This window comes from Vidua chalybeata, chromosome 14 (assembly GCF_026979565.1).
Source record: "Vidua chalybeata isolate OUT-0048 chromosome 14, bVidCha1 merged haplotype, whole genome shotgun sequence".
NCBI classification, from domain to species: domain Eukaryota; kingdom Metazoa; phylum Chordata; class Aves; order Passeriformes; family Viduidae; genus Vidua; species Vidua chalybeata.
In genome coordinates, this window is record NC_071543.1 from 4376241 (window position 1) to 4403875 (window position 27635).

General features: G+C 51.9%; 1 protein-coding gene across 4 annotated transcripts; it reads right to left on the minus strand.

Annotated features, from left to right (window-relative positions):
• Positions 1-27181, minus strand: LOC128795009 (H(+)/Cl(-) exchange transporter 5). Of its 4 annotated transcripts, none has more exons than XM_053955388.1 (14): positions 27083-27169; positions 26411-26463; positions 17621-17770; positions 11871-12022; positions 10750-10849; positions 9266-9450; positions 8686-8808; positions 8050-8256; positions 7681-7761; positions 5938-6480; positions 5134-5320; positions 3628-4026; positions 1926-2142; positions 1-1583 (listed from the first exon to the last, which is right to left on the minus strand). In XM_053955388.1, exons 3-14 carry the CDS (start codon positions 17751-17753, stop codon positions 1493-1495), a joined length of 2418 nt encoding a protein of 805 aa, XP_053811363.1. In that variant the 5' UTR covers positions 17754-17770; positions 26411-26463; positions 27083-27169; the 3' UTR covers positions 1-1492. The 4 variants fall into 4 exon arrangements, with proteins under 4 accessions (XP_053811363.1, XP_053811364.1, XP_053811366.1 ...); XM_053955389.1 differs by having other exon boundaries at positions 26411-26460; positions 27083-27168; XM_053955391.1 differs by lacking the exon at positions 26411-26463 and having other exon boundaries at positions 27083-27181.
• Positions 27182-27635: the final 454 nt, after the last annotated feature.

Consider the following 27635-nt stretch of genomic DNA (forward strand, 5'->3'; position numbering starts at 1 on the left):
CAAAGTTGCTGCTGGCACGGGCTGAGGCAAAACACGGAGAATTCCAACCACCTCCTGCTGCACAAAACCACCACAGACAAGTCCAGGCATTTATTTTCCAAGCAGAAAGAACTGGATCCATCAGTGACACCTCAGGTTGAAGCAGCTTTGAGCTGTACAAGGATTGAGACATCAGGTGGAAGCAGCAGAGCAGAGACTGGCTGCTGAATGGCTTTGGAAGATCAAGAATCTGGCTTTTGCTCCTTGGAAAGACAAGGAATTTGTTTGTATCAGAGAGATTTTGAGAGGGACCCAGCCAAGTCAAGCCAGAAGTCCCCACTCCCCACAGACATCAAACAGCTGAGGCCAGGATGAAGAACACCAGTCTCCCAAGGCATCCAGAAGCCTCCCAAATTCCAGTAAATGGGCACAGTTTTATTAACAGGAAAATCATTTGGTCAGTGCTGGAACAGGGACTGAGGAGCACAGGGGGCCATGGTGGGAAGGGTTTCTTGCATAGTTGTTGGCTAAAAGAGACCTGGGAATTCCCTGCTGGGAATCCTCCAGCTGGGATCCAGGGACAGGAGGGATCAGGGAACAGCATCCATGTGCCAGGCACCAGGCTCTCCAGTGGGACAGGGTGAGGAGGAGGCCACCTGTGCCATGTCCAACACCACCGGGGTTTGGGGAAGGGCACGAATTTAGGACTCAGCCTCTGGCATTTTAGTGACATGCCCAGGGGAAATCAAGGAGGAGGAATCCTTGGGAATGGATCAGAGAAAGGCAGCAGGATGGGAAGACACCTGTGAACTCTTCCTACCTCCTCCTTGGGGTTCTCCTGACAAGGCAGTGGTAGAGTAATTAATACGTTCACTAATTAATCAAAACCAACATCATCCCAATTAGAAACTGGGCCAAATTTTAAGGAGATCTGATTGGGGGGAGGGTTGGTTTGCTGTTTTTTTTTTTTTCCTTCTTTCAGCCAAGCAGCCTCAGCCGGCCAAATTTTTCTTTTTCTCTCCCTTATTTTTGCTTCCCAAGGTCGTGATTTTTCCCAAGTGGACAACTGGAAATACACAACCCTGAGCTCAGCCCTGTCCCCCTGCCACCACCTGAATACTGTGTGCAAAACCATCCTGCTCCTTCCACACCTCTGGAAGTGCACAAACACCTTTGGCTTTTCCTCCACACATTTGTAACAGCAGTTCCAATTAAAGAAGAGGAGGAAATACAATTCTCTAACATTTTGCTTTTACTCCTTCATGGAATCCTTCCAACGCAACTTCACAAAAGCAATGTAAATAAAGTCTCTTTTTTTTCTTCTAAAAAGAAGATCATGTTCCACAGATTCCGTAGTGCAATTCGTTATCTGGTAGAAAAAAAATATCTTCTTCAGCTCCATGGAGGAAAATGCTGGAAACAGTTCCATGGTCTCAATAAAAATAGGAAAGTCTACCCAGGATGGGCTAGAAAGTTCCAGGTATGTGGGACACACAATCCCTACAGTCTGCCTCTAGTTGAAGAGGATGGAATCAGGATCCTGGTTGGCCATCTGTGCAATGTGCTTTAGTACATCCTTTTTGGTAATGATCCCCAGTAGCTTCCTGGAAAATGAAAAAATGCTTTTAAGGCACCAACACCGTCAGAAGGGACCCTGGCAGGGCCACTTGAGCCCCTTGCAGCTGCTGAAGAGTCTTTTGGGATTCAAAGTGACACCCCACAGAAAGTATTGCACCCTCTGAGGGTGGTAAAACACTGACACAGGCTCTCAGAGCAGCTGTGACTACCCCATCCCTGGAAGTGTGCCAGGCCAGGTTGGACAGGGCTTGGAGCTGGGCTGTCACAAGCACCTTTACCAGGCAAGAACTGCTGCAGTATCCAGCCCCAGATGATTCCCAGTCCCCTCTGCCCTGGGAGCAGAGGAGGTTCTGACCCCAGGCTCCTACCCGTTGTGAGTGACCAGGCACTGGCGCAATCCCAGCTTGCGGAAAATGTCCACCACGATCTCCATGGGAGTCTCGTCTGTCACCGTGAAGGGACTGAGGTCCAGGATGCTCCTGAGCTTCAGCACAGACGGGGAGCTCGGAGGCAGGGGGGGACAGTAGTCAGTGAAACAAATAACTGAGGTGCTCACAATCCCATCCTGCTTCTTACGGGCGTTTTCTGAAAAGAGAAATATTTAAATCAGTATCAGCACTCTTTTCCAAACAGAGGAGTGTTCCTGTTCCTCAGCTCACATTTAATGGCCTTAGAAATCCTCTCCTTCCCTTTGCCAGAGCTGTTCCCATCCAAGGAGGGTGTGATAGGTTTCCAGCCTTTCTTCTAAGGGAACCATGGAATCATTAATGTTGGATAAGATCCTTAAGACCATCCAGTCCAACTGTCAACCAGCACCACCACCATGGTCACCACAATCCCATGTCCTAAAGTGCCACATCCACACATTTTTTTGAACACTTCCAGGGATGGTGACTCCAGGACAGCCTCTGCCAGGACTGGACAACCCTTTCCATGAAAAAGTTTTCCCCAATATCCAACCTAAACCTCACCTGGGCACAGCTTCAGGTCTTGTCCTGCCACTCGTTACCTGGGAGAACCTCCAAGATCTCCCAAGTTCCACTGCAGGATCAGCACATCAGCTTTGCCCAAAGCCAAGGTTGTTGCATCTCATTGTACTCCGGCCAGGTAAATACAAGTTCTGGAGACCTTTTAACTTCCCGATTTTTAGAGGAGGTAAATAAAATGCTTTGTACCTTTATGAGTCACTGATTTGTGTCACATGCAGAGCAGTTAAAGGACTATTTTTAAGCATTCAATGATTGGCACAGGCTCCATGGACGTCATCAGGGTCAGGAATGGAGAACAAGTCAAGTACTGGCCATCCCTCAGACCTTCACAGCAATGCACACAGAGATACTGTGGGTACCTGCCACACTGCAATCTGATATCAGCATTCCAAGGCTTCCTGGGAAGGGCCAGGTCCAGCAGCCCAAAAACCAGGCTGGATATTCAGAATACTTTAGAATATTTGGGATATTTGATCATGAAAACCCAAATCCCATCCTGTGCCTTACTGTGCACAGCTTGGGGACAGGACCACTCTTAATGAATCCCTGGAGATTCCAAGGAACCCAAGTGCAGAAACTCATGTGTACCACAGAAGGCAGGCAATGCACATATTCTGATGCCCTTGTTCCTGTATTTTATTCCATATTGTCCCAGACAACCACTGACAGGGCAAGAGGACACAGCCTCAGGCTGTCCCAGGGGAGGTTCAGGTTGGACATCAGCAGGAATTTCTTCACAAGAAAACTTGCTAACATTGGAAGAGGCTGTCCAGGGAGCTTGAGTCCCTATCCCTGGAGGTGTCCAGGGAAGGCCTGGATGTGGCACTCAGTGCTCTGGGCTGGTGACAAGGTGGAGATCGGACACAAGTTGGACTCAATGATCCTGGAGGGCTTTTCCAACCTAAATGATCCTGTGACAAGCCACCCTGTCCTTCACATCCAAGGCAAACAGAGCCCACCCACACTGCTCAGGGATGCACCAGCTGGCCCAGCCACCAGCACCAGGAGTGTGTGACCTCCCCAGGTCAGTGACAGCTGGCATTAATGACATCACCTTCACCCGGGCAGTGCCATCCCTTACCGATGGAAATTATGAGGTCTCTCCTGAGGACAAAGCCCACCAGGCGCTGGGACGTCCGGGACACCACCACGGGGTAGCCGCTGTAGGTGGTGCTGGTGACGATGGTCTCCACATCCTCCACGGTCATGGAGTCCTGCGTGATGACCGTCAGGTGAGGGTCGTTCTTGCGTGGCCGCATCACGTCCATGGCCCGCGTCTTGTGCGAGAACTCCTCCTTGGCCTCCAGGAAGGGGTACCCATTCAGGCGGATGTGGGCGTCATAAATCCCCTCCCGGCCGATGGCGTCGGCCACCCACTTGCTGGTCATGGCTGCTGCCATCAGGGGCACGATGTACTCCAGGCCCCCGGTGAGCTCGAACATGATGACCACCAGCGACACGGTCATCCGGGTCACCCCCCCTGCCAACACAGCACAGCTCAGGTCACTCTGGGATTGTGTCACACCAGTCCCCGCCTCTAGAGAAGGGTGGTGCCAGCACAGCTGGACTGCCCCGTTCAGCAGCGCCAAACACAATCAGAACAGCACCAAAACCTCTGTCCCTGCCACAGCACCAGGCCCTGGCACGGAGCTCAGGGTCTCTGCGGGGTTTTGTCTTGGCATATTTTAATTACACTTTTGAGATTCAAGTCCTAAAACTACTCCCAAATATTTTACAGGAGTTTTGTTCCAATACCCATTCCCCAAAGGGGCACAGACCCTTCAGTGCTGCCCAGCAGCAAACAGAACCATTAATGAAGTCAAAGTGTATTTATCTTCCATCAATTACATGCAAACAATCCAGAAAGGTCTGGGTTTGAAGGAACCTTGAAGTCTATCTCATTCCAACCCTTTCACAGGCAAAGACATCTCCCACAAGACTGGGTTGCTCAAACAAGGTGTATCCCCTCTAAAAAGGCCAAAGATGGGGTTTGGTGGCATGTTTTTAGAGGTGAGTTTCTCCTGATAAAGTAGTCCATTAGGACTCCTGTACTATTCCATGGATGAAGGGACTGGGAATTGTGAAAGTGAAGTTCAGTCACATGCACCCAGTTTCTCCAACTCAGCTAAGAGGAAGAAGTGTTACCAAAAACCAGAGCACTTAAAAGCAGAATTGCATCACAAGATTTAAGGCCAGAACAGGAAGTAAAATGAATTAAAACCTCAGAGGAAAATTCAAGTCCCTGGGCAGCCTCAACTGTTCTGGCTCCCACTCAGGAGCTCCCCACTGCAGCTGCCCTGCCCAGCACCAGGCTGGAGACAGCAAAAGAACACCACCAGGGTGAGGAACACATGGCACGCTTTGTGACAGAGTTTCCTGAGGTGACACCAGCTCTGATGATCGGCCACAACCACAGCTCTTCAGCCACAGAATCTCTACAGGGTGGAATGAGATCATCTTTAAGGTCCCTCCCAGCCCAAACCATTCTGTGGTTCAATGATTAAGGCAGGGATAACCTCTAAGATCAGGGAGTCCAACCATTCACCCACCACACCTCTTCACGTGGCCCCAGGCAGCCCCAGCTTACCCAGACAGGCGGCGGCGCCCACCATGGCATAGAGGCCAGGGGTGATGCAGTCGGCCCCCTGGCTGCACCAGCCGCTGAAGATGGCCCAGTCATGGTGGTAGAAGGCCAGCTGCTCCACGGCCACCCCCAGCAGCCGGCCCGCAATGGCCCCCACGGCCATGCTGGGGATGAAGAGCCCCGAGGGCACCTGTGGGAACATGGGGCAGTGAGCAGCAGAGCCCAGGGACTGCACAGAGGAGTGGTGGAACCTCAAACCAGAGTGAGGCAGAGGCTTTGCTGGAGCTGAGCTGGAAGGGACATTGGAAAAGTCATCTAGTCCAACCCCCCTGCAATGAGCAGGGACATAAAAACTGTCCATCAGCTCCATCCACTGCAGGAAAGCTCACACCTGGGAACTACACCTGCAGCTCCAGAGGCTGCACCAAACAACTTCCAAACCCTCTGAGCGAGGAACGGCTCCAATTATGCATTAACAAATTAAGACACTGATTGCTTTGCAATTAGCTCTTTCATCTAAATCACATATTTATCAAAAAAGCTTGAGGCAGGACAATTTAGGAGCGTTCTGTGTCTGGAAAATGGGATGTGGAGCCCTGAGACGGCAGTTTTGTGACTGCATTTGGTGCCCACAGTCAGACTGGAAGGTTTCTACTGCCCTCAGATCCAAGCAGCAGGACAAACAACTGCAGTCTGTCCCCTTCTGACAGAGCTTGGGGGACACATGTCTGGTTAGGGAGGAAATAAAATTTTAAGGGTCCTGAAGAGCATGGGAAGAACATGAGCTCCTTTACAGGCAACCCTCACCTTCATGCCAAAGGTGAAGATGGTGATGAAGACCTTCATGATGAGGGCCAGTGCCAGCTGCCACATGGCCGTGTACACGCCGGGGCCAGCGGCGCGGTCAGGCAGATCGTCCCCCTTGGTGCTGTTGAAATCGTTCACGTACTCACAGAGCTTGGACGAGTCCAAAATCCCACAGTCATTGAAGAGCTCTGAGATCAGCTCACTGGTGCTCATCCTGGTGTACTCGTTGGGGAAGGCCAGGATGGCCGTGATGGCCGTCACCACGAACACCTCCAGAACCGGGTACTTGCCCAGACGCGTCATCTTGCGCCGCCTGCACCAGGCAATGTTGCTGCGGATGAAGAAAGCTCCCCAGAGCCCACCAAATATTCCCAGCAGGATGAAGGGCACCAGCTCCAGCAGATGCCATGGCATGTGGAACTCCACGTAGAAGAGCACGAGGCGGCTGTTGCCAAAGGGGTTGATGGAACGCAGGGTGAAGGCAGCAACCAGCGCAGCAAAGAAGGAGCGCCAGAGGGTCTTCAGAGGGAAGTAGTAACTCACCTGAAGAGGAGAACAAAGCACATTTGGTCACCTGAGCACTTAACACAACCCCACTGCAGGGAGTAAAGCCAGGACAGAGATCCATGAACACTGGCTCATTCCCTGCTCTCCAGCCAAGCACCCCAGGCTTGCTCTGGAGCTCCAGTTCAATGAGGACTTCAGTGAGTGGGATCCACCCTGGCCTGCAGCACGTGCATGTGTCCTCTGTGATCCCTGGAGCAACTCACTTGGGTAATACAACCTGTTACACATCAGCCATGAGCTGAATTGAGAGAATTTTGTGGCTCTGCAAGGTCCAAAGTACCAAACAGCAGTGCCTGCCATCACTGCCACCAACTATTGCCCAGCTGAGCAAATCTATCCCTGCCTTCCTCTGAAATCCATCCTGGTACTCCCCTGAGCTAAACAGCAATAGTCCTTTCACATCCAGATCAACAGATTAAGGATTAGGTCCTTGGGAAAAAAGAGGATTGATAAACCAGAAAAGTTTGTTCCCATGTGTAGATGCAGAAGAAGAGATTACAAGTGACCTCACCCCTGCTAAATCACAGTTGTACTAATTACCAAAGAAGAACAGCCTCACCCTTAATGGGTCGCAGCTGTGACTACTTAAGATAAGTGTGATAGAAGGGGTGGGTTGGGCAGTCACGGAGAGCCTGGAGGAAGAGGACCTTGAGGAGGCAGAGGAGCCCTGAGGAAGAAGGAACAATCCAGAGAGACACAAAGAAGAATGAAACAAGGAAGAGAGTTGCTGCTGCAAAAGATCTGCTGTGAGATCAGTCTGGGTCTGATAGACTTAGAGCCTGCTGTTGGAGCCTGCAGTCATAGTGCAGCTAGGTAAAAGCCTGTGGTCAGAGGCAGCAAGGAAATACTTGCAGTCATATTCCAGCAGGAAATAGCCAGCAGTCAGTCTGTCAGAGAAGCCAACAGCAGGAGTTTGCTGTAGTCAGTCAGGATGGCTAAAGTGTAAAGAAGAATAAACTGGGACCCTTTTCATGTTGTTAAATGAGAGTCTGTGTCTTGGCTCATTTTTACCCCTAACAAGAGGTCTGCTGCAACACCCAGGTACCCTGGGACATAGCTGTCAGGAGAGTGGACAAGGGAAAATGGCCTCAAGCTGTGCCAGGGGAGCGTCAGGTTGGACATCAGGAGGAATTTCTCCACAGGCTGTGTTTCTAACCCACAGCATTCCAAGGTTACCTCCTCCAGGCTGAAGAGCACTCCTCCAATGGGAGCTCCAAAAGCCACAGACACACCGGCAGCAGCAGCTGCTGACAGCACCTGAGGGACAGACAGAGGCACTCAGACTTCTCAGCCCTCCAAACGACCCCCCTTTTTTGGTATGTCTTCACTTAAATTTGCACAATGTTTATCTACAGCACAGTCAGCTAGGTCTGACCTGCTTTAAGACAGCAGAGAAAAGGTGGAGTGAGCCAATTCCACGAGAAGGAGCTCAAAAAAAAAAATCAGTTAGCATAACAGGACCATTTACCCCAAAACAGAACCATTTACCCTCAGCCCCAGAGCCCCAAGCCCACCTGACCTCCCCAGGCTGGAGTCCCCACGCACCTCCCTGCGCTTGGCCTCGTTCTTGCGGTACTTGGTGAAGAGGTGGCACAGGATGTTCCCACAGCAGCAGGCCACGTGGACCAGGGGCCCCTCCTTGCCCAGGCTCAGCCCCGAGGACACGGCCAGCACCAGGGTGATGGTTTTGATGACCAGCGTCCACTTGCCCAGGTAGCCTCTAATGATGAAACCACTTAAGATAGTTTTGATCTGGAAGTCAAGCACACAAAGCTCTACAGGCTTTCATTCAAGCCCTGGTCAGAGCTCCTGATTTACTGAACATTCCCAATCCTGCCCTTTCCTACAGCTTTCAAGAGTCCCCCTGAGCTATCAAAAGTGAGAGTCCATAAAAATATCTCTCCACACAAAGGCAGGAGCAGCCATCTGAGTCCTTCCCTGAGGGCCACTATCCCTGCTGGAGGAACACCTAAGCAGTACCTCCTGCAGCAACACCAAAACATCTGATTTTCCAAGGGACTGCATGGAGACTTTAGTATTAGACATGTTTCAAACAGCTTGGAAAAACACCTACATATGAAGCCATCATCTAAAGTGGAATATATTATTCCATAACATGCATGTGTAAATTTTGGGTGGTGGATCCCACCTGCAAAACAACCCACTCTCGTTCTCACTCACCTCTGGGATCCCTGAGCCACAGGCATAGGGAGCAAAGCCCTTCACCAGGAGCACAGCAAGGAGGGAGAACATCAAGGCCCAAATAACGTACATTAAGTAGTTGAGGATATATGCAAAGGCCCCCTGAAACATAGAGGAAATTGCTAAAATCAGATGGTTTCAACTGAAACCACATCAGACCTGGGCACTGAAGTGAGCACGGGGAATCAGCGGGACACCACACAGAGTTATCAGCTAAAAATGGAGAGACCTGCCCTAAGTCTGACCTTTCAAGGCCAAGTTCCATTTGCTGGGTTAGCAATCATGGCATTCCCCAGAATGGGCAAAATACCCTCCAATAGCACATCCTGGACACACCAGTGGCACACTGCACCTGTAAATGTGGCAGTGTTTTGCCTTCCCACATCCCCTCCAAGGACAACACCCATATAACCTGTTTATTGACACTCCTTTAGGGCCCCAACAATGAACCACTGAACCACTCAGAGCTTGGACTTCTGGCATCCACATCACCCCAGGGATGCTACAGGCTGGGCAAACGGGAAATTCAGCACCAAAAGCAGCTCCAGGTGCCCATCACCTCTCCATGGCCAAGGATCAGCTGGGACCAGCTCTTCCACTCAGGACACTTGTCCCTGTCAGTGAAGGTGGTGTTGGATTTCCAGCAGCAGTGCTCATGGTTGAACCAGAACCCTGCCAAACACACTCCTTCCTTCAGATCTGTCATCCAGTGGGCAGAGATGTCGATCAGACCTGCCAAGGAACCTGGTTTAAAGGGAAAAAACCCCAAATAATTTAATGAGCAGACTAAAACACCTGAAGGTCACAGCCTGCCCCACCAATTTTGGACTCACCTCCCAACACATAGAGCAGTGTGGTATTTCTGCCTACAAATCACTTTTATTCTATCGAGAGCTAAATGAGAGGATTTGCCTAGTTTTGAATAATTTCAATATATTGAAAAGAGCAAGTCAGGAAACAGAGCATGGCTGATGATGCTTCAAAGGTTGACTGTGTCCAAACCCTCCCCTGCATCACCAGCAATTAATTCTTCTCAGTAACTGTTTGTTAAATACAGCACAGCAGCAGTGGGAGGGCAGAGAGGGATGTCCCACATTCCTGGGGGACTCAGACAAAATGTGTCACCAGGATTCAGGAGCTGTACCAACAACAGCAACACTGTGACAGGAATAACTCTGAATTTGGAGAAAACATTTCCAACCCTAATTTAAAAAAAGAAAAATAAAGGAGGGGAAAGTTACAACTGTGCCAAGTAAAACAAGGCAAGCAGAGCCAGCACAGAAGGGAAGTCAGGTTTTAAGAGGAATCTTCAAGTCACTTTTGTTAATAACTCCTCCAATCCCAAAACCCCCACACCAAGGCAGAGGCCAGGGACCTCTGATCCATAGAAGCAAGTGGCAGCACAAGCTCAGAGGCTGCAATAAACATCCAGCAAATCCCCCAATTAATGACCAACTGGCCAGCAGCCTTCCTGGGTAAACATTAACACAAGATTTCACCCCATCCCTCGTGACAGATGCTTGCTGCTTCCTATCGGGAAGATTTGTATCCAAGTGATTTATTCCTGCTGCCCTGGGGCCAAAGTTTGTTTCTAAGTAATATAAAAGGTCTCAGCCAGCTGAATTCTGAAAGATACCTGATTTCCAAGCAATATCTCTCCCTTTTTATATCTAAGTATAGATGGAAAAACATCAAACAATAAGAAACTCTTGCTGGCAGCCCCTGGCATTAATCCCTTCAGTACCCATGAGGAGCATTCAGCACAGACACTTCCAGTGTTTCAATCAGCTCTGCTTTAATGAATGTTTTTTATTCATTTCAGAATTCTATGCCAGCAGCAGACCTAGAGCAGTGTCCAGGACATCTCTCAGCCTCAGTTTTGTATTTTGGTTTTGCACAAACACAGGCTGAAAGCACTTAAAAATGTCAGCACAAGTCCTCACTCCAAAATCCTGCTGCTCCAAGGATCAGCCAGGCCTTGGGGAGGAATGGATCCTGATGCTGCAATGCAGGAATTCGTTTTACCTGGAGGTTTGCCCTCACCTGCCAACAAACCAATAAGGAGCATCAACAGCCAGCCAGAGAAGGCATCGCTCACGCTGTGCAGCAGGGCCCAGGTGGACTCTTTGCTTCTGTTGGTGATCTGGGAAAGGGTTTGCAGAAAGAAACAAAAACCTGTGAGGACTCTGATCCACTGTGGTGTAAATGCTCTAAAACTACTTGGTGACACTGTGACTCTGCTTTGAGGAGGGAGAGAAAAAGCATCTGACAGTGGCTGCTCCTACAGCTCGGGGTATGGGCAGGAGAATGGATCAAGGATCATGGAATCACAGAACGGGCTGGGTGGGAAGGGACCTTAAAGATCACTTAGCACCACCCCCTGTCATGGGCAGGGACACCTTCCACTATCCCAAGCTCCATCCAACCTGGCCTGGAACACTTGCAAGGATGGGGCAGCCACAGCTTCTGTGGGCAGCTGTGCCAGAGTCCGAACAATACGGATAGAGATTGGGGTCGCAGATTTAATGCCAGCAGAGAGGAATGGTCCAGCTGGGAAGTGGGCACTGGTGGCACTGGGAAGTGGGACTCAGCCCTGTCCCAGATGCCCAGGATGGCTGAGGCCTGTCAGTCTCACTGCTCCTGACAGGCAGACAAAGGATGACAGAACAGCCATTGTGTGCCCAGCTGCCTCTTCCAAGGGAAACATTCCAGCTCCCCACTGTTATTCCCTGTGAGGAAGCAAGGCAGGAGCAGGCTGGGGACATGGGTGTTCAGCTAAAACCCCCCTTGCATTCTGAGCAGATTCCTTTAATTGCAGAGTGAAGTCCTGGGAAGGAATTCTGGAAGAACTGAACCCAGTCTCCTCAAACAAAAAAATTCCAATAGAAAGAGCACCATTCACCAGTGCAAATGTGAGAGCAGAAAACCAGGCTGGTTTTGTTCTCCAAACCCCCATTTGGAATAAATCAAAACCTTCAGAAGAGAAGCAGCAACCAAAAAAACGGCAACAAGTTTGATTTAGTGCTCTTTTTCCTCAAACTGAACTCTCAGCCCCCATCCTAAGGGCAATCCCTCCATCCCAGGGGTCTCCAAGAAGAGCCTCCCTACCCCAGCAAGAGTCACACGTTAATTATCCTGCAGTGAGGAGGAGGAGGGATTTTTACCTCCCTGTGTCTGTCTCGATCCCTGGACTTCTCTCGCACCCAGTCTATGGTGTTAAAATCTTCGTAGGTGCCCACACCAGGCAGAGGCTCCTCCAGGAAATCCGTCATGGTGCTCGTGCCATTCATCCCTCCTCCATTATATGAGGAGAAGCCTGGTGGGGGGAGGAAGGGGAAAAATTGAGCATTTCTTAGTTTTTCCTCTTTTTATAAAAAAACGAAACTCATATAGGAGGAAAACTAAAGATTTCAATGGAAATAAAGAGCTACTGAGGTGTTTCCTGAGCTGAATACCATGGACACATGCTCCCAGGTGATCTGTGCCAGGTACAGCCTCCCCAGCTTCAGCAGATCACCTGGAGATGGGGTTGCTCCTAGAAATGACTGTTCAGAGCAAAGTAAATCACCATCAGCATCTAGATGGTGCCTTTTCCCCAAATCCAGGACTTGCCACAAGGATATTTTGCCATTTGAGGCAAGCAGATGGGAGAGGGAGAGGAGAAAAGGAATATATAAGACTTCCAACAGAGCTGAAGGGTATCCCAGGTGGATCTGGCAAGGATGAGAGCAGGATGGGCAGGAAGGCATGGATGGGAGCAGGGATACAGGGAAAGCAAAGCATCCAATGGGGCCTGGAAAGCAGAAAATGGTACCAAATGGGGGCTTGGCAAAACACCAAACTGGGACTTGCAGCCTCCCTCAGGTGAGAACTCAGCCAAACCACTGGGCTTCCAGTTTAACCTGCTCCAGCCCATGGAAAACAATGCTTAGCTTGGGTATACGTTCCCAAAATTCTGCTTCTGGAAGACACTGAGTGTTTGCAGTCTTTCAGAGGGAAAAACAGAAGAGCGAAAACCAAAATCCAGTCAAAACTGGAAGGTGGGGGGAAGAGGAGGGTTAAAATTCCCAGACAGAAGGATAATAGTTGATACTTGAGCATATTTAGCTTGCAGATATCATGGGTGCAAAGGTGTCTCCAAATGGGAAAAAGAAGGAATTCAAAGAGCTGCCCTCTGCCCCATCATCTGAAGCAGGAAGGGAAAAGAGCTGTGAAGTCTTCCCAAGCCCATCTCCCAGATTGCCACAGCTGCAGGAAAACAACATGAGTCATGTACAGAACTGACAACCACCACAAAATAACCCACTTAAAACAGCTCCTCGCTTCACCTGGGACAAATAAAAAAAAAGGTGGAGTTCTGCAGAGTTCTTCCAAATGCTGACTGCACAGGCTGTGAGGCTCAACTGCACTGGGAGGAAAATGAGGCACATTTTCTGTGAGGAATCCCTGGTTTCAACAGCATTTTTGAGACCAGAAGCTCGGAAATGCAAAATTAGTATCAAGGTTTCCAGAGATTTCCCCCATGGAAATATCCCCGCAGGAAATCCTAGATGCTGCTCTCTAAATCTGATGGATCAGACCCTCCTGGAATAAACCATCCTGTCAGCAACATGAGCAAGGGGAGAACATGGAACACTGAAGTGCCTGGAACTCCTCCTGGTACCTGGCTGGTGCTGCTCCAAGGACATGAGAGCTACCTGGCACAGGTATCCAGGGAACAAACAGAGGCCTCATCCTCGTCACCTGAACAAGTCCCACCTGCAGCCCAGAGCAGGAGCTGGGTGTGCTCCCACAGGAATGACCACCTCTCCCAGAAGCACCCCAATCATCCCTGACTCTGTGCTGCAGACAGAAGGCTCTCTCTGGCTATTCCCTTTCCTTTTTTTTTTTTTTTGTTCCCTAGCTACCAAATCTTTCCTAAAGATAAAAGATACAGCTGTCTTAAAGAAAAGTATTAATGAAGGAGAGTTAACCAAGCTGATAGAACACCCTGAGAAGTATTTTCTGCAAGAAGATGAGATCAGGCACATTCCATGCTCACTCTCCTGGAATAACAGCCCAGCCCAGCGACTTTGAGCGGTCCTGGGAACACTCCCAGCTCAAAGGTTGCCCTGGAGCACCAGGAACCAGACCCTGAGGCACAATGCAAGCACAGAGTTGCAATGACAGAGGGGCTGCAAGTCCTGGTACCACCAGTAAGACCCTGATGGCACCTGCAGGATCCCTCAGGCACAGCCCCTGTGATCCCATCCCATCCACAGCCCCAGTGAGTCCACGGGCAGATGGGATGGGCTGATCCCACTCCAGACCAGGCAGGTGCAGGTTGGAGCCTGATCCTGCTCTCCAGGATCCCTGCTCAGCCCAGCCTGCCCTCCTACACCACCAGGATTTCTATTCCCAAAGGAGAATCTCAAGGTCTCCAGCCACGTACAATTGTTCATTTGACACATGATAATGAGAAAACATCTTTATATTTTTTTTCCAGGGGTAATCCAGAACTATGAAATGGCTGACAGCCATAAATATTTATAAAGATCATGTTTCCTGCCTCAGCTTGCTGCAAATCAAGGATCCTAGGATTCCCAGATAGGAATAAAGGAGGAAAATGAGCTCCGTGATGCCCTGCAAAAACACATCCAAGATGATTGCACAGATCTCCCTGTTTGTAACATTCAGATCTCCAAATCAGAGACAGTGAGTGAAAAGTGACCCTGTTACAGCTCATTTCAGAGATTTCTCAGTGTTCTGATCACTCCCTGGAAGGGGTTAATTAATGCTCCACTTCAGACCCTGCTGGGCTTAGGAAAACCAGGCTGCACTTGGTGAAGTTCCAGGCTGTGCCATGTGCCACCCTACAAAGCCACAGCGTTTGCTGACTGTCCTGCCAGTGGCAAGGGGACAGCCATGGCACCTGGAGAGCTCCGTGGCTGCTTCCCTGCTCCAGCAAATCCCAGAAATGCAGGGTGTTCACAGGACAGTGAACAAACAACCATTACACAGCAGAAATCCCACAGCCCACCCAGCCGGATCCACCACCCTCATCCTGGCTCTGCTGCCCCACAGCGTGCACGGACACAGAGACACATTCCCCTTGGCTCACATCTCCTTTTCCTCCCTAGAAAGGTCTCCTCACCCCGGCTCAGCCACTCCCCATCCCGCAGGAGCAGCTCCGGGGGTCTGTCCGTGCCGTGGCCGGGCGCAGGGGGACATTCCCGGGGCTCACAGCGGTACTTCGCGCATCCTCCTCCTCCTCCTCCTCCGGGCTCTGCCGGGCCGATCCCACAGCGCTGCTGGGTCCTCCCCGCCCCTGGCGTCACCGGCACCGTCACCAGGGCCAGCCCCTGCAACTGCCAGGGGACACCGTCACCAGGGCCAGCCCCTGCAACTGCCAGGGGACACCGTCACCAGGGCCAGCCCCTGCAACTGCCAGGGGACACCGTCACCAGGGCCAGCCCCTGCAACTGCCAGGGGACACCGTCACCAGGGCCAGCCCCTGCAACCCATCAGGGGGACACTGTCACCAGAGTCAGCCCCTGCAACTGCCAGGGGACACCGTCACCAGGGCCAGCCCCTGCAACCCATCAGGGGGACACTGTCACCAGAGTCAGCCCCTGCAACTGCCAGGGGACACTGTCACCAGAGTCAGCCCCTGCAACTGCCAGGGGACACTGTCACCAGAGCCAGCCCTGCACCCCACCAGGGGACACTGCTGGACCCACTCCTGTGGCTCCAGCTCCTTCCTCTGCTGGGCCCCAGGGCTGGGGCAGCTCTGCAGGTGGGGTCTCACCTGAGCAGGGCAGAACCCCCCCTTCCCTGGTGCCCATGCTGGGCCATCAGCCCAGGGCACCAAGGGTTTCCAGCATCATGGCCAGGGCAAGTTGAGCTTCTCCTCCACCAACAGCCCCAAGCCCTTCTCCTCAGAGCTGCTCTCCATCCATTGTGGCCCCAGGCTGGATTTGTTCCTGCGATTACCCCGACCCAGCTGCCAGTTCTGCTTCTCCCGACAGCCCAGCCCCAAAGATCCACCAAACCCGACCCTTAACCATGGAGGGACACCCAGCACTCTGCTCACCATCTCCTACATGGGATGCTCCTGGCACCCCAGACTGGGACACTCCCTGCTCTGCAGCCCATTCCCAAAGCTCTGGCCCAAGTCATGATGCAGCACAGGAAAGCACATTTATCAGCAGTCTCCTGACAGTGGTGGGTCAGTCACTGATGTACTGACAGACAAACCCCTTTCTTTTCCCACCAGCAGACATTTTCCTTACTTAATCACTCCCAAGAACGCTCTTTGCTCACTGTCTTTCCAGCAGGCAGGCACTGGATTTTCCTTTCGTCCTCTGGGCACAGTCAGACTTCAAAGGCTCTCCCAACACATGAGCAGCCTTTATCTCACCTTTATTCAATGCACACAGAGCTCAAAGGGGGTGGTGATTAAGTTGCTCGGGCACCAGTTTGCTGGTGATAACTTGTCATTCAGGCATTGTCTGGGAGGCTGAAACTCTGCACACTCCCCACATTGACTTTGGTCTCCCTGATAAAAGCTCCTGGGTTCTGTCTGAGGTCAAGGAGGAAGGCGGATGAAGAAAGCAGGGGAGATGAGCCAGCTCAAGGCTCCCACTTCAGTTTTAATTTAATTTTTAATTTAAGATGGAGAATAACTCGCTGCTGAATCCTGTTTGTCCTTATAAGCACCAGGGAGTCATTCAGGGTAAACTGGGCACTCAGACCTCTGATCATGGAGTCACAAACAGGTTTGAGTTGGAAGGGACTTAAAGCTGATCTCCTTCCACCCCTGCCAGGGGCAGAGACACCTTCCACTATCCCGGGCTGCTCCAAGCCCCAGCTCCACGCTGTCCAGCCCGGCCTTGGACAATTCCAGGGATCCAGGACAGCCACAGCTTCTCTGGGTACCCTGTGCCAGGGCCTGCCCACCCTCACAGGGAACAGTTTCTTCTTAAAACTAACCTCAATCTTCCCTCTCTCAGTTCAAACCAATCCCTGTCACTACCTGCCTCAATTCTTGCCTTTAAAACTCAAGGAGAAAAAACATTTTAAAATGCCACAGAGAAAAGGAGACCTTCCACCACTGAAAGACTTTTGAGTCTTCCCTCTGAATGGAGGAGAGAACCTCGGCTACCACCTCCCAACTGGGCCTCCACAGCTTCAGGTTTCACACTGGCACCCCAACATCTGCCAGCAAACATCTGAAGTCAGCAGGGGAAGTTCACAGGGAGAAATGAAACTGGCATTTGGCCAAGAAGCTCTTCCCCCTTTAAAGTTCCTCTTTTACTTCAGTGTCACCCTCCCCTGAGGACCTGAGCACCTTGTCAACAGAGAGAGCCTCATCCAGGGGAAGCAGTCCTTAGAGTTCAGCATATCCATGTGGATTCATCTCTTCTCCACAAATTTCACTGCTCAGACTCCAGAAGGAGGAGCAGACCCTCTGGCCAGACAAGGGGTGGCAGGGGAAGCACCAAATCCTCTCTGCTGCCACACAGAATGATTCTCTCCACAACAGAAAACCTCCAAAATTACAGATAAGCAAGAAATGAAGGGAGGGGACAGTCTGTGCTCATACCACAGCCACAGGAATGACTCAGTGCTGCAATTTCATGGCACCCACATCCCTCCCTCCTGCCACTGCCAGCTCTTCTCCACAGCAGTTACTTTGGAAAACTCCAGGAAGGACTCTCCTGAAGCCAGAGGACATGCTTCATGTCACAGCCCAGAAGCCACACAGATAGGGACACAATCCAGCATGGAATCCTGCAAACTCTTCACCCTGGTGCCAGAAAACACCAGACCCATCCTGGGCAGAGGCCAGCAGGACCCACACAGCAAATATTCCCATTAAATCCTATCCAAAGCCATCAGGAAAAGCAGAAAGGGGAGAGCTCGTGGGTGCTACCTCCTCTCTCCCTGTCGAGTGGTGGGTCATCGTCTGCCATGGAGAACTCCATGGATGCTCCAGCTATTTCCAGCATATCCTCATCGCTGGTGGCACTCTGGAAGCTCCCCCGATGATAGCCCTTCTGATCCATGGCCAGAGCTTCCAAACCTGCAAGCAAAGGGAAGCTTTTTAGAGCACAAGCAGGAAAACTCATTTTCTAACCCAACTGGACTGACACTTGACCCTGGAGACCCAGAGACTGCACTGCTCTTCCCATGGGAAGGCTGGATGCAGTGATGTGACCTGAAGTTCAGGCTGGAATTCCAGTGTTAGCCAGGGCAAAAGCCACTCTGATGTATTTATTAAATAATCTCCACACGTGCTCTCAACAGGTTTGCAGTGATTTTTTTTTTTTTTTTTGACCCCACCAATCTCGAGGAGCTGCCCATGCCACATCATGACAAGAGACCCATTGTCTCTCCTCCTCTCTTCCAGGACAGCAGAGGAACTACAAAAGCACAAGCTCTGAAAAACATAACAAACTAAATAGGGGGGAAAAGTAATATATGAGCCTTGAAAACAGCTCTTGCCACATGGAAATGGGAATCTTTGCATCTCCATGAGAAGACAGAACCACAGAATGATTTCAGTTGGAAAGGACCTCCAAGACCATCGAGTCCAAACTGTGCCAAATTCCCACCTTGTCCCCATCCCAGAAAACTGAGTGCCACCTCCAGGCCTTCCTTGGACACCTCCAGGGATGGGGAGCTGTCATGGTTTGACATGACAGGACCCCAAACCTCCTTGGGCAGCCCCTTCCAATGCTAGCAAGCTTTCCTGTGAAGAAATTCCTCCTGGTGTCCATCTGAACCTCCCCTGGCACAGCTTGAGGCTGCCCTGGTCCTACTGGCCACACTGTTCTTGATCCAGGCCAGGTTGCCTACCTGGACTCACTGCTGGCCATGAGCACTTTGCTCTTGCAAACACTGAATTTCTTCCAGAGATTTAAGAGGGAAACCAACTACATAGCTCAGACCTATTCCAGGAAGGAAAAACGCCAGCCAGCACTTCCCAACAGGCTGAGTTACACACTCTGCAGAAAACACTTCCTATTACACAGAAGAAGCCACCACAGCACACACAAAAAGCCTTGGCACTGCACAGGGTGCTCTCTGCTGAGCCCTACACTGTGGAACACCACGTTCCTTAACTTTTACAGCGTGTTTTCTCACTAAACTGCCACAGAAGATCCTGGAAAGGAGAGAGACAAGGGGAGCCAGGTGCTTGGGAAGGCACACGAGCAGCTGCACACCCTGAGAGCACACACACAGTGTGGCCCAGAGAGCCAAAGTTATTTGCCATTAACAATGAAAATAATTCAATGGCATTGAAGTGCTGTGATGCTCTTCCAGTAAACTGCTTCCAGGGAGCACATAAGATCCAGCTCCCAGCCTGGGAGGCAGGGATGGCCCAGTCAGCCTGGCAGAGAATTAAGGGAGCTGTGCTCATGTGTCTCAGGGCTCGTTTGCAGCATAACATGGTTTTACAGGGATTTTCCAATAAGGCTGACTGGGTGTAAATATGTGGGAAATGGGGCTAAAATATCTCTGTATTTGTACAATCCCAGAATGATTGGGGTGGGAGGGGTCTTGAAGTCCATCCCATTCTACCCCTTCCACTGGGACACCTTCCACTGTCCCAGGCTGCTCCAAGCCCCAGTGTCCAGCCTGGCCTTGGACACTGCCAGGGATCCAGGGGCAGCCACAGCTGCTCTGGGCACCTGGGCCAGGGCCTGCCCATTCTCACAGGGAGGAATTTCTCCCCAGTATTCCATCTAAAGCTCTCTGCTTTGCACAGAAAGCAGCAGTTTCTGCAGCACAGGCAGAGCAACAGCACCTCCTGTTCCCCTCAATCCCTCCCTGAGCTGGTTCTCATTGACAGCTTTAAAACCCAAAAGCATGGCAGCAAACACGGCACCTTCTAGCCACAGCAGAGCCCAGGGAACACTTGGCAGCACAAGGACACACAGGAGGATAATTCCATGCTCACTTCTCCTGTCAGATCGAGACAAGAGGTTTAAGATACTTTTTCTTACCAAAACACTCCCTCTACAGATGCTTTCCCAGGCACAAGGAATAAAATTAAATAATAAATTGACTGTTTTCATGCTTATCCGGTTGTTTGTTTACCCCAATTCTCCAAAGAGCAACAGCTGCCTCTTTGCACAGGCCCTGGCACTGCCTGAACCCCCGGATCACTCATACATACCCCAGGACTGCCAGTGTCCCCAACGCCCGTGTGACACCAGCCTCCTCCAGCTGCTCCCATCCGCCTCCTCTGCCCTTCTACTCCGTCCTGGTGCTCCCCATGGCAATCAGAGAAAGGGAAGCAGCAAAGCAGAACCCAGCAGGGTCCCCAGGCCGCCACCTGGAAGTGACTCAGTGACAGCACTGGCAGCAGGAAGCCGGAGCCTCGCTGCCATTTCCAATCCAAAACCCAAGCATTCCAAGGTTTTCTCCTGGTTCCAGGCTCGGTGTCACCCAGATGGGCTCCCTCAGTCTCGCTGTACCACCCATCCCAGCACCACCGTGGCAGCAGGGGATGGGACCAAGACTCCAGAGCTCTGGCACCGCCACGCTCAGAGAGGCCCTTCCAGCACACAGGCTCAAGGGTTTCCCAGTCACAGCATGGAAAAAGCTCCCACAGCATTTTTTCCTCCCTGTCAGAGGAGAGGCTTGATCCCAGCTCCAGCAGCACCACACGGACATCACACCAGGAGCAGGCAGCAATCCCAACCAGCCACCTCGGGAGCCATTCCTGCTGTGGGAAGGAGCCAGCTTACCACCTAGTGGCTGCTCCCACGGGGAAACCAAAAACCTGGATCACAAGACTGGGGCTTCTTTAAAGATCAGCAAATCTAAGCTGAGATTTGACAACTCAGGGCTCTCCTTCCTCTCCAGCCCCATGTGGTTCTCAGGTACATCTCTTCCCACAAGTATCAGACCACTGGCATACAAACTAGGAAAAAACTGCAGAATAAGCCAATTTTAACTGAATAAAAAAAGGAAGGAGAAAAAAATGTAGCATTTGGCTGTTGGATCAACACTCCTGGTGCCTGGCTGGGAGCCAGAAGAGCCAGGCTTACATAGTCTTGGAATGGCTTGGGTTGGAAGGGACCTTAAAACTCATCCTACCTCTGCCATGGGCAGGGACACCTTCCACTATTCCAGGTTGCTCCAAGCTCCATCCAACCTGGCCGTGGACACTTCCATGGACAGGGAGTCCACAACCTCCCTGGGCAACATCATCACTCTATAGGCTCCCACCAACACTAAAAAATCCCCCACATTTCCCATCTTAAACAGAGGAAGGGACTCCATGAGGGTGAAACTCCACCTATGTGTGAACTGAGAGAGCCGGTTTGGATTTTGTTGTATTCCAGCTCTCGAGACATGGAACCTTCTGCAAGAGGAGCTGAACTCGTGCACAGTTGTGCTGCCAAATCAATACCCCAAGGAGGGGCCAGCCCTGTGTCCCCATGCTGTGACAAAAGAGATGATGATTTGCTGCAGGCAGTTCCAAGACAATGTTATTTTTTCCAAGCCATTCTCTCCTCCAATTCCTGTGCTGTCTGAAGTGACCACAACCAGCCCCAGCTTTGGTAGAGAGGAAATTACACCAAATTTCCAAGGGCCTGGAGTGACAAGACAAGGGGCAATGGCTTCACCCCTGCAGAGGACAGGGTTAGATGGGATATTGGGCAGGAATTCCTCCTTGTGACAGTGGGGAGGCCCAGGCCCAGGCTGCCTAGAGAAGCTGTGGCTGCCCCATCCCTGGAACATTCAAGGCCAGGTTGAACAGGGCTTGGAGCAACCTGGGATAGCTGAAGGTGTCCCTGCCCATGGCAATAGATGGTCTTCAAGGTCTCTTCCAGCCCAAACCACTCCAGGATTCTATGAAAGCTCCATTCCCAGGGTAGCCACGGAGGACGCCAGTGCTCTCCCAGCCTCCTACCAGTGCAGGAGCAGGATCCTGGAGAAGCTGTCCCTCCTGGGCCAGGGGCACAGAGCTGACCCTGGCACAAGGCTGACCTCTCCAGGCAGCCTCTCGCCCTCAGCAGCTGCTCCAGCACAGGCAAACACATCCCAGGAATGCTGCCTGTGTTGGGCCAGGGTTGTCCAGCCATGCCAGCCCGAACAATAGGTTTGAGAGAAACTGGGAATTCTACCAACACAGGCTGAACACAAAGACTTGCATTGTTTTAGGGTTTGTTTGGGGCTCTTCTGCTGTTCTCTGACGCATACCCTCACGGGCCCTGGGAGCCAATATTGCAGGCTTTGCTTGGACATCCCTCCAGCAAGGTAACAGGGGCTATCATATATCACCAGTCATGGCAGAGAGCAGCACATGAATCCTGTGGCAGCTTGGGTTTCCAGGCACTCGGGCTCACAGGGTGTTGTGGGATCCGCTGCCATCCCGGGCTGCACAGACACACAGAGCCCTCATCCTTCTATCCACACCAGGAACACCTCTTCTGGAACAATCCACCATTCCACAGAGCTTCTGCCCCTCAGCCCAGGACACTGGAATACTCAAACGGAGGCAAACAGCAACACACCCATCCCAAAACCACCCCAGCAACTGCTCCAGCAGCAGCTACAGACCCAGGTGAGTGCACAGATGTGCCCAAAGCACCGCCAGCCCTGTTCAGAACCAGCACCAGTCCTCCAAAAGCCAAAATAAACGCTGCTTAATACAAATCCAGCTGAGCTGGGAGCACTGGTACATCACAACTCAGAAATCAGGAACACATCTCAATTACTTATTCACAGCTATCCACCCCATCCATTAGTTTCACCACAGAACCTCTTTTTTTCCTCCTAAACTTTCCGTCATTACCATTTTAGCTCTCACTTAAAAAGCCACAATCTCAGCTCAGCTACCTCTTCCCAGGAGTTTCCTTACAACTACTGCCAGCTTCCTTTCCTTTCTGCTTAATGTTTTCACTAAAAGCAGCTCAGCATAAAAATGCCCAAGACCAAATTGACAGTAGTTTGTGACCAGTTGAGGGGAGGTTGTCTCTGGAATCTAAACTGTATTTTCCAGACAAAATGCAGTTGTTTACAGCAGTTTCCATACTCAAACGCAATAATAGCTTCTCCACCATTCCTATCCTCTTTGGGAATCCAGGATGGTGTCACAGCTCCGTGTGGGAGGATCACCTGTTTGCCCAGCATACCTGTGTGGCTGGTAAGTGATGACTGGTAGGTGTCCGTGGGCACCCTGGCTCAGCACACCCTGCACACGGCTGGCACCCACTCACCCAGCCCTGCGGCACGAGCGTGACCCACACAGACCCAGAGGGGAACAGCCCCAACAAACAGGGCAGACACAGAGGGGAACAGCCCCAACAAACAGGGCAGACCCAGAGGGGAACAGCCCCAACAAACAGGGCTGGTTTGCACCGTGGAGTACCTGGGACATGGCCCCGAGAGTGCAGCCCCACACATTCATCCCAGTGCACAGCAGAGTGTGAAAACAGCCCCAGCACATCTACCACAAAAGCAACTAGAAAATGGCCTGGGTGCAAATGAGATGTTAATACCTAGAACCATGGAATTCCAGAATGACTGGGGTAGGAAGTGACCTGAAAGTTCATCTCCCTGCCATGGGCAGGGACACCTTCCACTATCCCAGGTTGCTCCAAGCTCTGTCCAACCTGGCCTTGGACACTTCCAGGGATGGGGCAGCCACAGCTTCTCTGTGCAACAAATAAAGAGAATTCTCTATTTCCCAAATAAGCAAGTTATTGGTTTGTGAATTTGTTCTGTAGCATTTTGTAAGCTCATTTCCACTTTCCAGGTTATAAATGTCTCTGCTGGAGTCACTATCCATTCACCACCAGAGAGGATCCATACCTTTGGATCATATGCCTTACACTTATCCCATTCTTCCTGTATCTGCTATGTTTAGTTATTCTCCTGGAATTCAAAAGGAAACAGGATCTGCTGTTACAGATCTAACAGAGAAAGCTGATGCCCAAAACTGTGCCAGACAGAAAAAAAGTCAAATAACCACTGATAAAATACCATCTCACTTCAAACACCACTTCTTTTTTCCCATTTTTCTTTCTCCTTTAACTGTTTTAAGGACTACCATGGCTACAAAACCAAGACTTCAACAGATATTTTCAATTATATTTTATAGTCCAGTTTAGTGTCATGCTTGCATCAAATCCCAGCTGGAAATCTGTCATTCCATGCTTTGTGAACACCCAGCTGGATCTCCTCCAGCAGAACACCTTCCCCTTTTGGTGTTCTTTTTAGGACACACTTCTCAGCACACCCCAAAATCCAAACAGCACCACATGGAACCAGCTCCAGACTCATTCCAATGAGAACTAAGCCCTGCCTCTTGCTCACAAAGGCAGAAAACCCCCACAATACCGAAATATGGGCTACAAGAGGTTTAACAGGGGATTTTCAGGCACACAGAGAACACAAACACCCAACTTGCACAAAATCCTAGGAAAGAACAGGCTGGGAAAGCCTCCCTGAGGCAAGGGAAAGGGTAAGGGGAAGAGAGCCAGAGCCCAGGCTGGGGATGCTGCTGAGCCTCTGGGGAGCCACGTGGATGACCCAGAGGTGCTGCCAACTGCAGCGGGAATTACACAGTGAGAGCTGAGCACATCATGTACCTTTCCAAGCCCTCCCTCTCCACAAAATCCATCCCAGCTGAGCAGCACACAACACGGAGATGATTTTCTAAATTTTTATCAAACAACAGGATCTCATTCCACTCACAGGCATCTCCTTGACCTCAACTATAAACTCTCCTTCCATGCCAATGGTTAAGAAATGAACAGAAGTTCCTGAAGAAGGAAGGAAGGAATAAAGGCAGCCCTTTGGAAGTGCTGGATCACAGCCCAGCAGCTCTGAACCCCACTGCACTGAGGCAGAACAGGCTGGCACAACAGCACAGGGACAGCGCAGCACTGGAGTCACTCTCCAGGCTCATTGAATTTCCAGGGATGGTTCCAACCTCCTCCCAAAGCATGACACACAGTCCAACCTCACCTTCCACCCAGCAACAGCACAAACTGGGACATTTTGGGTCTAAGTATTCTGGAGGAAAAGCCATGAAGAGGAAAAGGGGCTATTAAGAAGAAAATCCAGGGATATGATGGAAATATCCTATCCCAAAATGCCACCAGTTGCTCTGTCAGACCAAAGTGCTCAGCTAGGCTTGCTCCTCTCCCCAAACTCCAGGGACAACTATAGCATCCTTATTCCAACTAAAACACACATTCATCCATGGAGAGCAAGGAATGGTGGCTTAAACTAACAGAGGGCAGGGTTATGTGGGATAATGGGGAGAAATTCTTCCCTGGGAGGGTGGGCAGGCCCTGGCACAAGGTGCCCAGAGCAGCGGTGGCTGCCCCTGGATCCCTGGAAGTGTCCAAGGCCAGGCTGGACACTGGGGCTTGGAGCAGCCTGGAGTCCCTGTCCCTGGCAGGGCGTGGGACTGGATGAACTTTAAGGTCCCTTCCCACCCAAAGCACTCTATGACCTATAAACCAGGGCTCTCAGTCCCTCACAAACACCTGCTGTGAGGCTGTGCTGCAGCACCAGGAGGGGGTTGTTATCCCAGAGGGAACAATTAAAGGCCTGATGCACAGAACCACTCACACCCGAATCCAAGCTGCTGGACAAACCTGCTGGATGAGTCCATGACCAGACCATGGCATGGTCAGTCAGTACCAGCCCTCACGTGTCTGGGCAGCCTGGGGCTGCAGACATCCTTGCCAATTCCCAGAACACCCAAGGGATACTGCGTGGATGAACTCTGTGTGAACATGCTCCAGGTGAGAAATCTGGGGGCCGACTTGCCTTCCTTTACTAGCAGCCACATCCAGCTGGAGACACAGCTGGTGCCACGTTGCACAAAAAGGAGGGAAGACGAAAATGAGGGACTGTGACAGAGGGAAAGAAATCACCTGGGATTTTGGGAAGGTAGATGTAAAGTACAGGAGCACAAATCCAAATCTCAAAAGATATTTTGGTGCAGCCAAGTGTGAGGTCACACCCCCCAGCCCATTCCCTGCCCTGTGCACAGGGTGGGGGCCTTTCCCAAGGAGGCAGCTCAGCACAGCCAGAAGATTTGGCTGCTGCATCCCAAAGAATTAAAAACAATTCTCTATTCTACACAAGCACCACCCATGCAGCTCATGAAAACAAAAGCAATCCTGTTTTTGAGTCCTTGTGGGAATAAAGGGAGTCAGAAGAGCAGTAGTGTCTGCCAGCCATGTCCCCACAGCCTCCCAGGTGCTCCCAGTCCTGTCCATGGACCCCTGAACCACCAACACCTGGAACATTCCAAAGTGTGCATTCCACAAACACCTACTCTGAACAAATGTAAAAAGTTGAATCATTCATTTCATTCTGGCTGCAAAAACCTGAGCAACAAGATCCAAGATTAAGGAAGGCTTTAAAGTCTGGACAAGCCAAAGCTCACAGCACCCAGAGGCTGGGAACACAGAGTGTCACAGGATTCCCAAATTGCAGCTGCTCTGCTAATCACCCTCTCTATTCCTGGAGATTTCTTCAGAGGGGAGTTTTCCTTGAGCACCCAAACAGACCCAGAGGGACACCAGCTCCACCCCGTGCACTGCAGCAGGGACAGACAGGAGGAATCCCATCCCTGTGCTGCCCCATCCCGTTCTCTGCCTCCAGCAGCGGCATTCCCCCACAGAGAAGTCAGTGACCATTCCAGAGGGTCATTTATCCATCCAACAAGCTGTGTCAGTACCTTCTGGCAAGGACGAGCTGCTCCTGCCACCACTCTAACACCTCCTGGAGCTGCTGGATGAGAAAGAGGGTTTCAGGCAAGGAAGCCCAGCCAGGACACAGGGCCCTCCCCAGGCTGAACTGTGGGGCAGGGCCAGCCTGCACCTGGAGCAGGGGGGCTGCTGGCACTTCACACAGGGGACTCACGGAGTCACAGAAGGGCTTGGGATGGGAGGGACCTCAAAGTCCATCTCCCACCCCCTGCCATGGGCAGGGGCTCCTTCCCAGGTCCCAGGCTGCTCCCAGCCCCAGTGTCCAGCCTGGCCTTGGGCACTGCCAGGGATCCAGGGGCAGCCCCAGCTGCTCTGGGCACCTGTGCCAGGACCTGCCCACCCTCGCAGGGAACAATTCCTGCCCAGTACCCTAGCCAGCCTGCCAGCCCTGCCCTCTGGCAGTTGGAAGTCACTGACTCCTGCCAGTCACGGGCACGTCCCTGCCCGACACGGGGATCCGCAAGCCCCGGATTCCGTCACTGCCCCGAGCCTCCACCACCGCCTTCTGCAAAGCTCCCGGTGCGGCGGCCGCGTCCCTCCGCACCAGGACCCAGGGCACGGCCGCACACACCGGGAGGGCGAGAGGACGCGCTGCCGCCCTCTGAGCTCCCCTTGGCTCTGCCCCGGCCCTGTCCCCGTACCTCGGCCGCTCTCTCCGGCCTGGCCCGTCCCGGGCCCGGCGCCCGCGGCCTCTCCGGCAGCTCCTCCGGCGGGGCGGGCGGAAGGGGCGGAGCGAGCAGTGGGCGTGACCGCCTAGACCACGCCCCCGCAGGCGCATTCGAAGCACGGGCGGACCGCGCCGGCGCCATCTTGGGTGAGGGCACCGCGCTCTTAAAGCGGCAGCGTCTCGTTCTACACGGCGGGGACACCGGGACCGGGCCCTGTCACTGTTCAGCCCCACTCTCGGTCCCCCAGCAGAGACTGCCTCTCACTGACCCCGACATTGCTGCGGACCCCCCAGCACTGATCCGTCACTGACCTCCATCACTGACCCCCCCATCACTGACCTCCATCGCTGACCACCACTGCTGACCACCATCACTGACCCCCCATCTTTGACCTGTCCCTGGCCTCCTCAGAAGAAACCCCCACCAGTGATCCCCCCTCCTTGTCCCCCCACCAGAGCCCACCCTGTGTCCCCAGTGCCGCCCCAGTGTCCCCAGTGCCTCACCAGTGTCCCCCATGCTGCCCCAG

What these genes read in the sequence shown, in the direction of transcription:
- LOC128795009 (XM_053955391.1), bottom strand. Translation starts at nt 17,753, where the DNA reads ATGGATCAGAAGGGCTATCATCGGGGGAGCTTCCAGAGTGCCACCAGC. An exon ending in GTGGCTCAGGGATCCCAGAG is followed by an intron (nt 8,257 to 8,685) that starts GTGAGTGAGAAC and finishes CTTGACTTCCAG; the next exon opens with ATCAAAACTATCTTAAGTGG. An exon ending in TGCTCTTCAGCCTGGAGGAG is followed by an intron (nt 6,481 to 7,680) that starts GTAACCTTGGAA and finishes TCTCCTCTTCAG; the next exon opens with GTGAGTTACTACTTCCCTCT.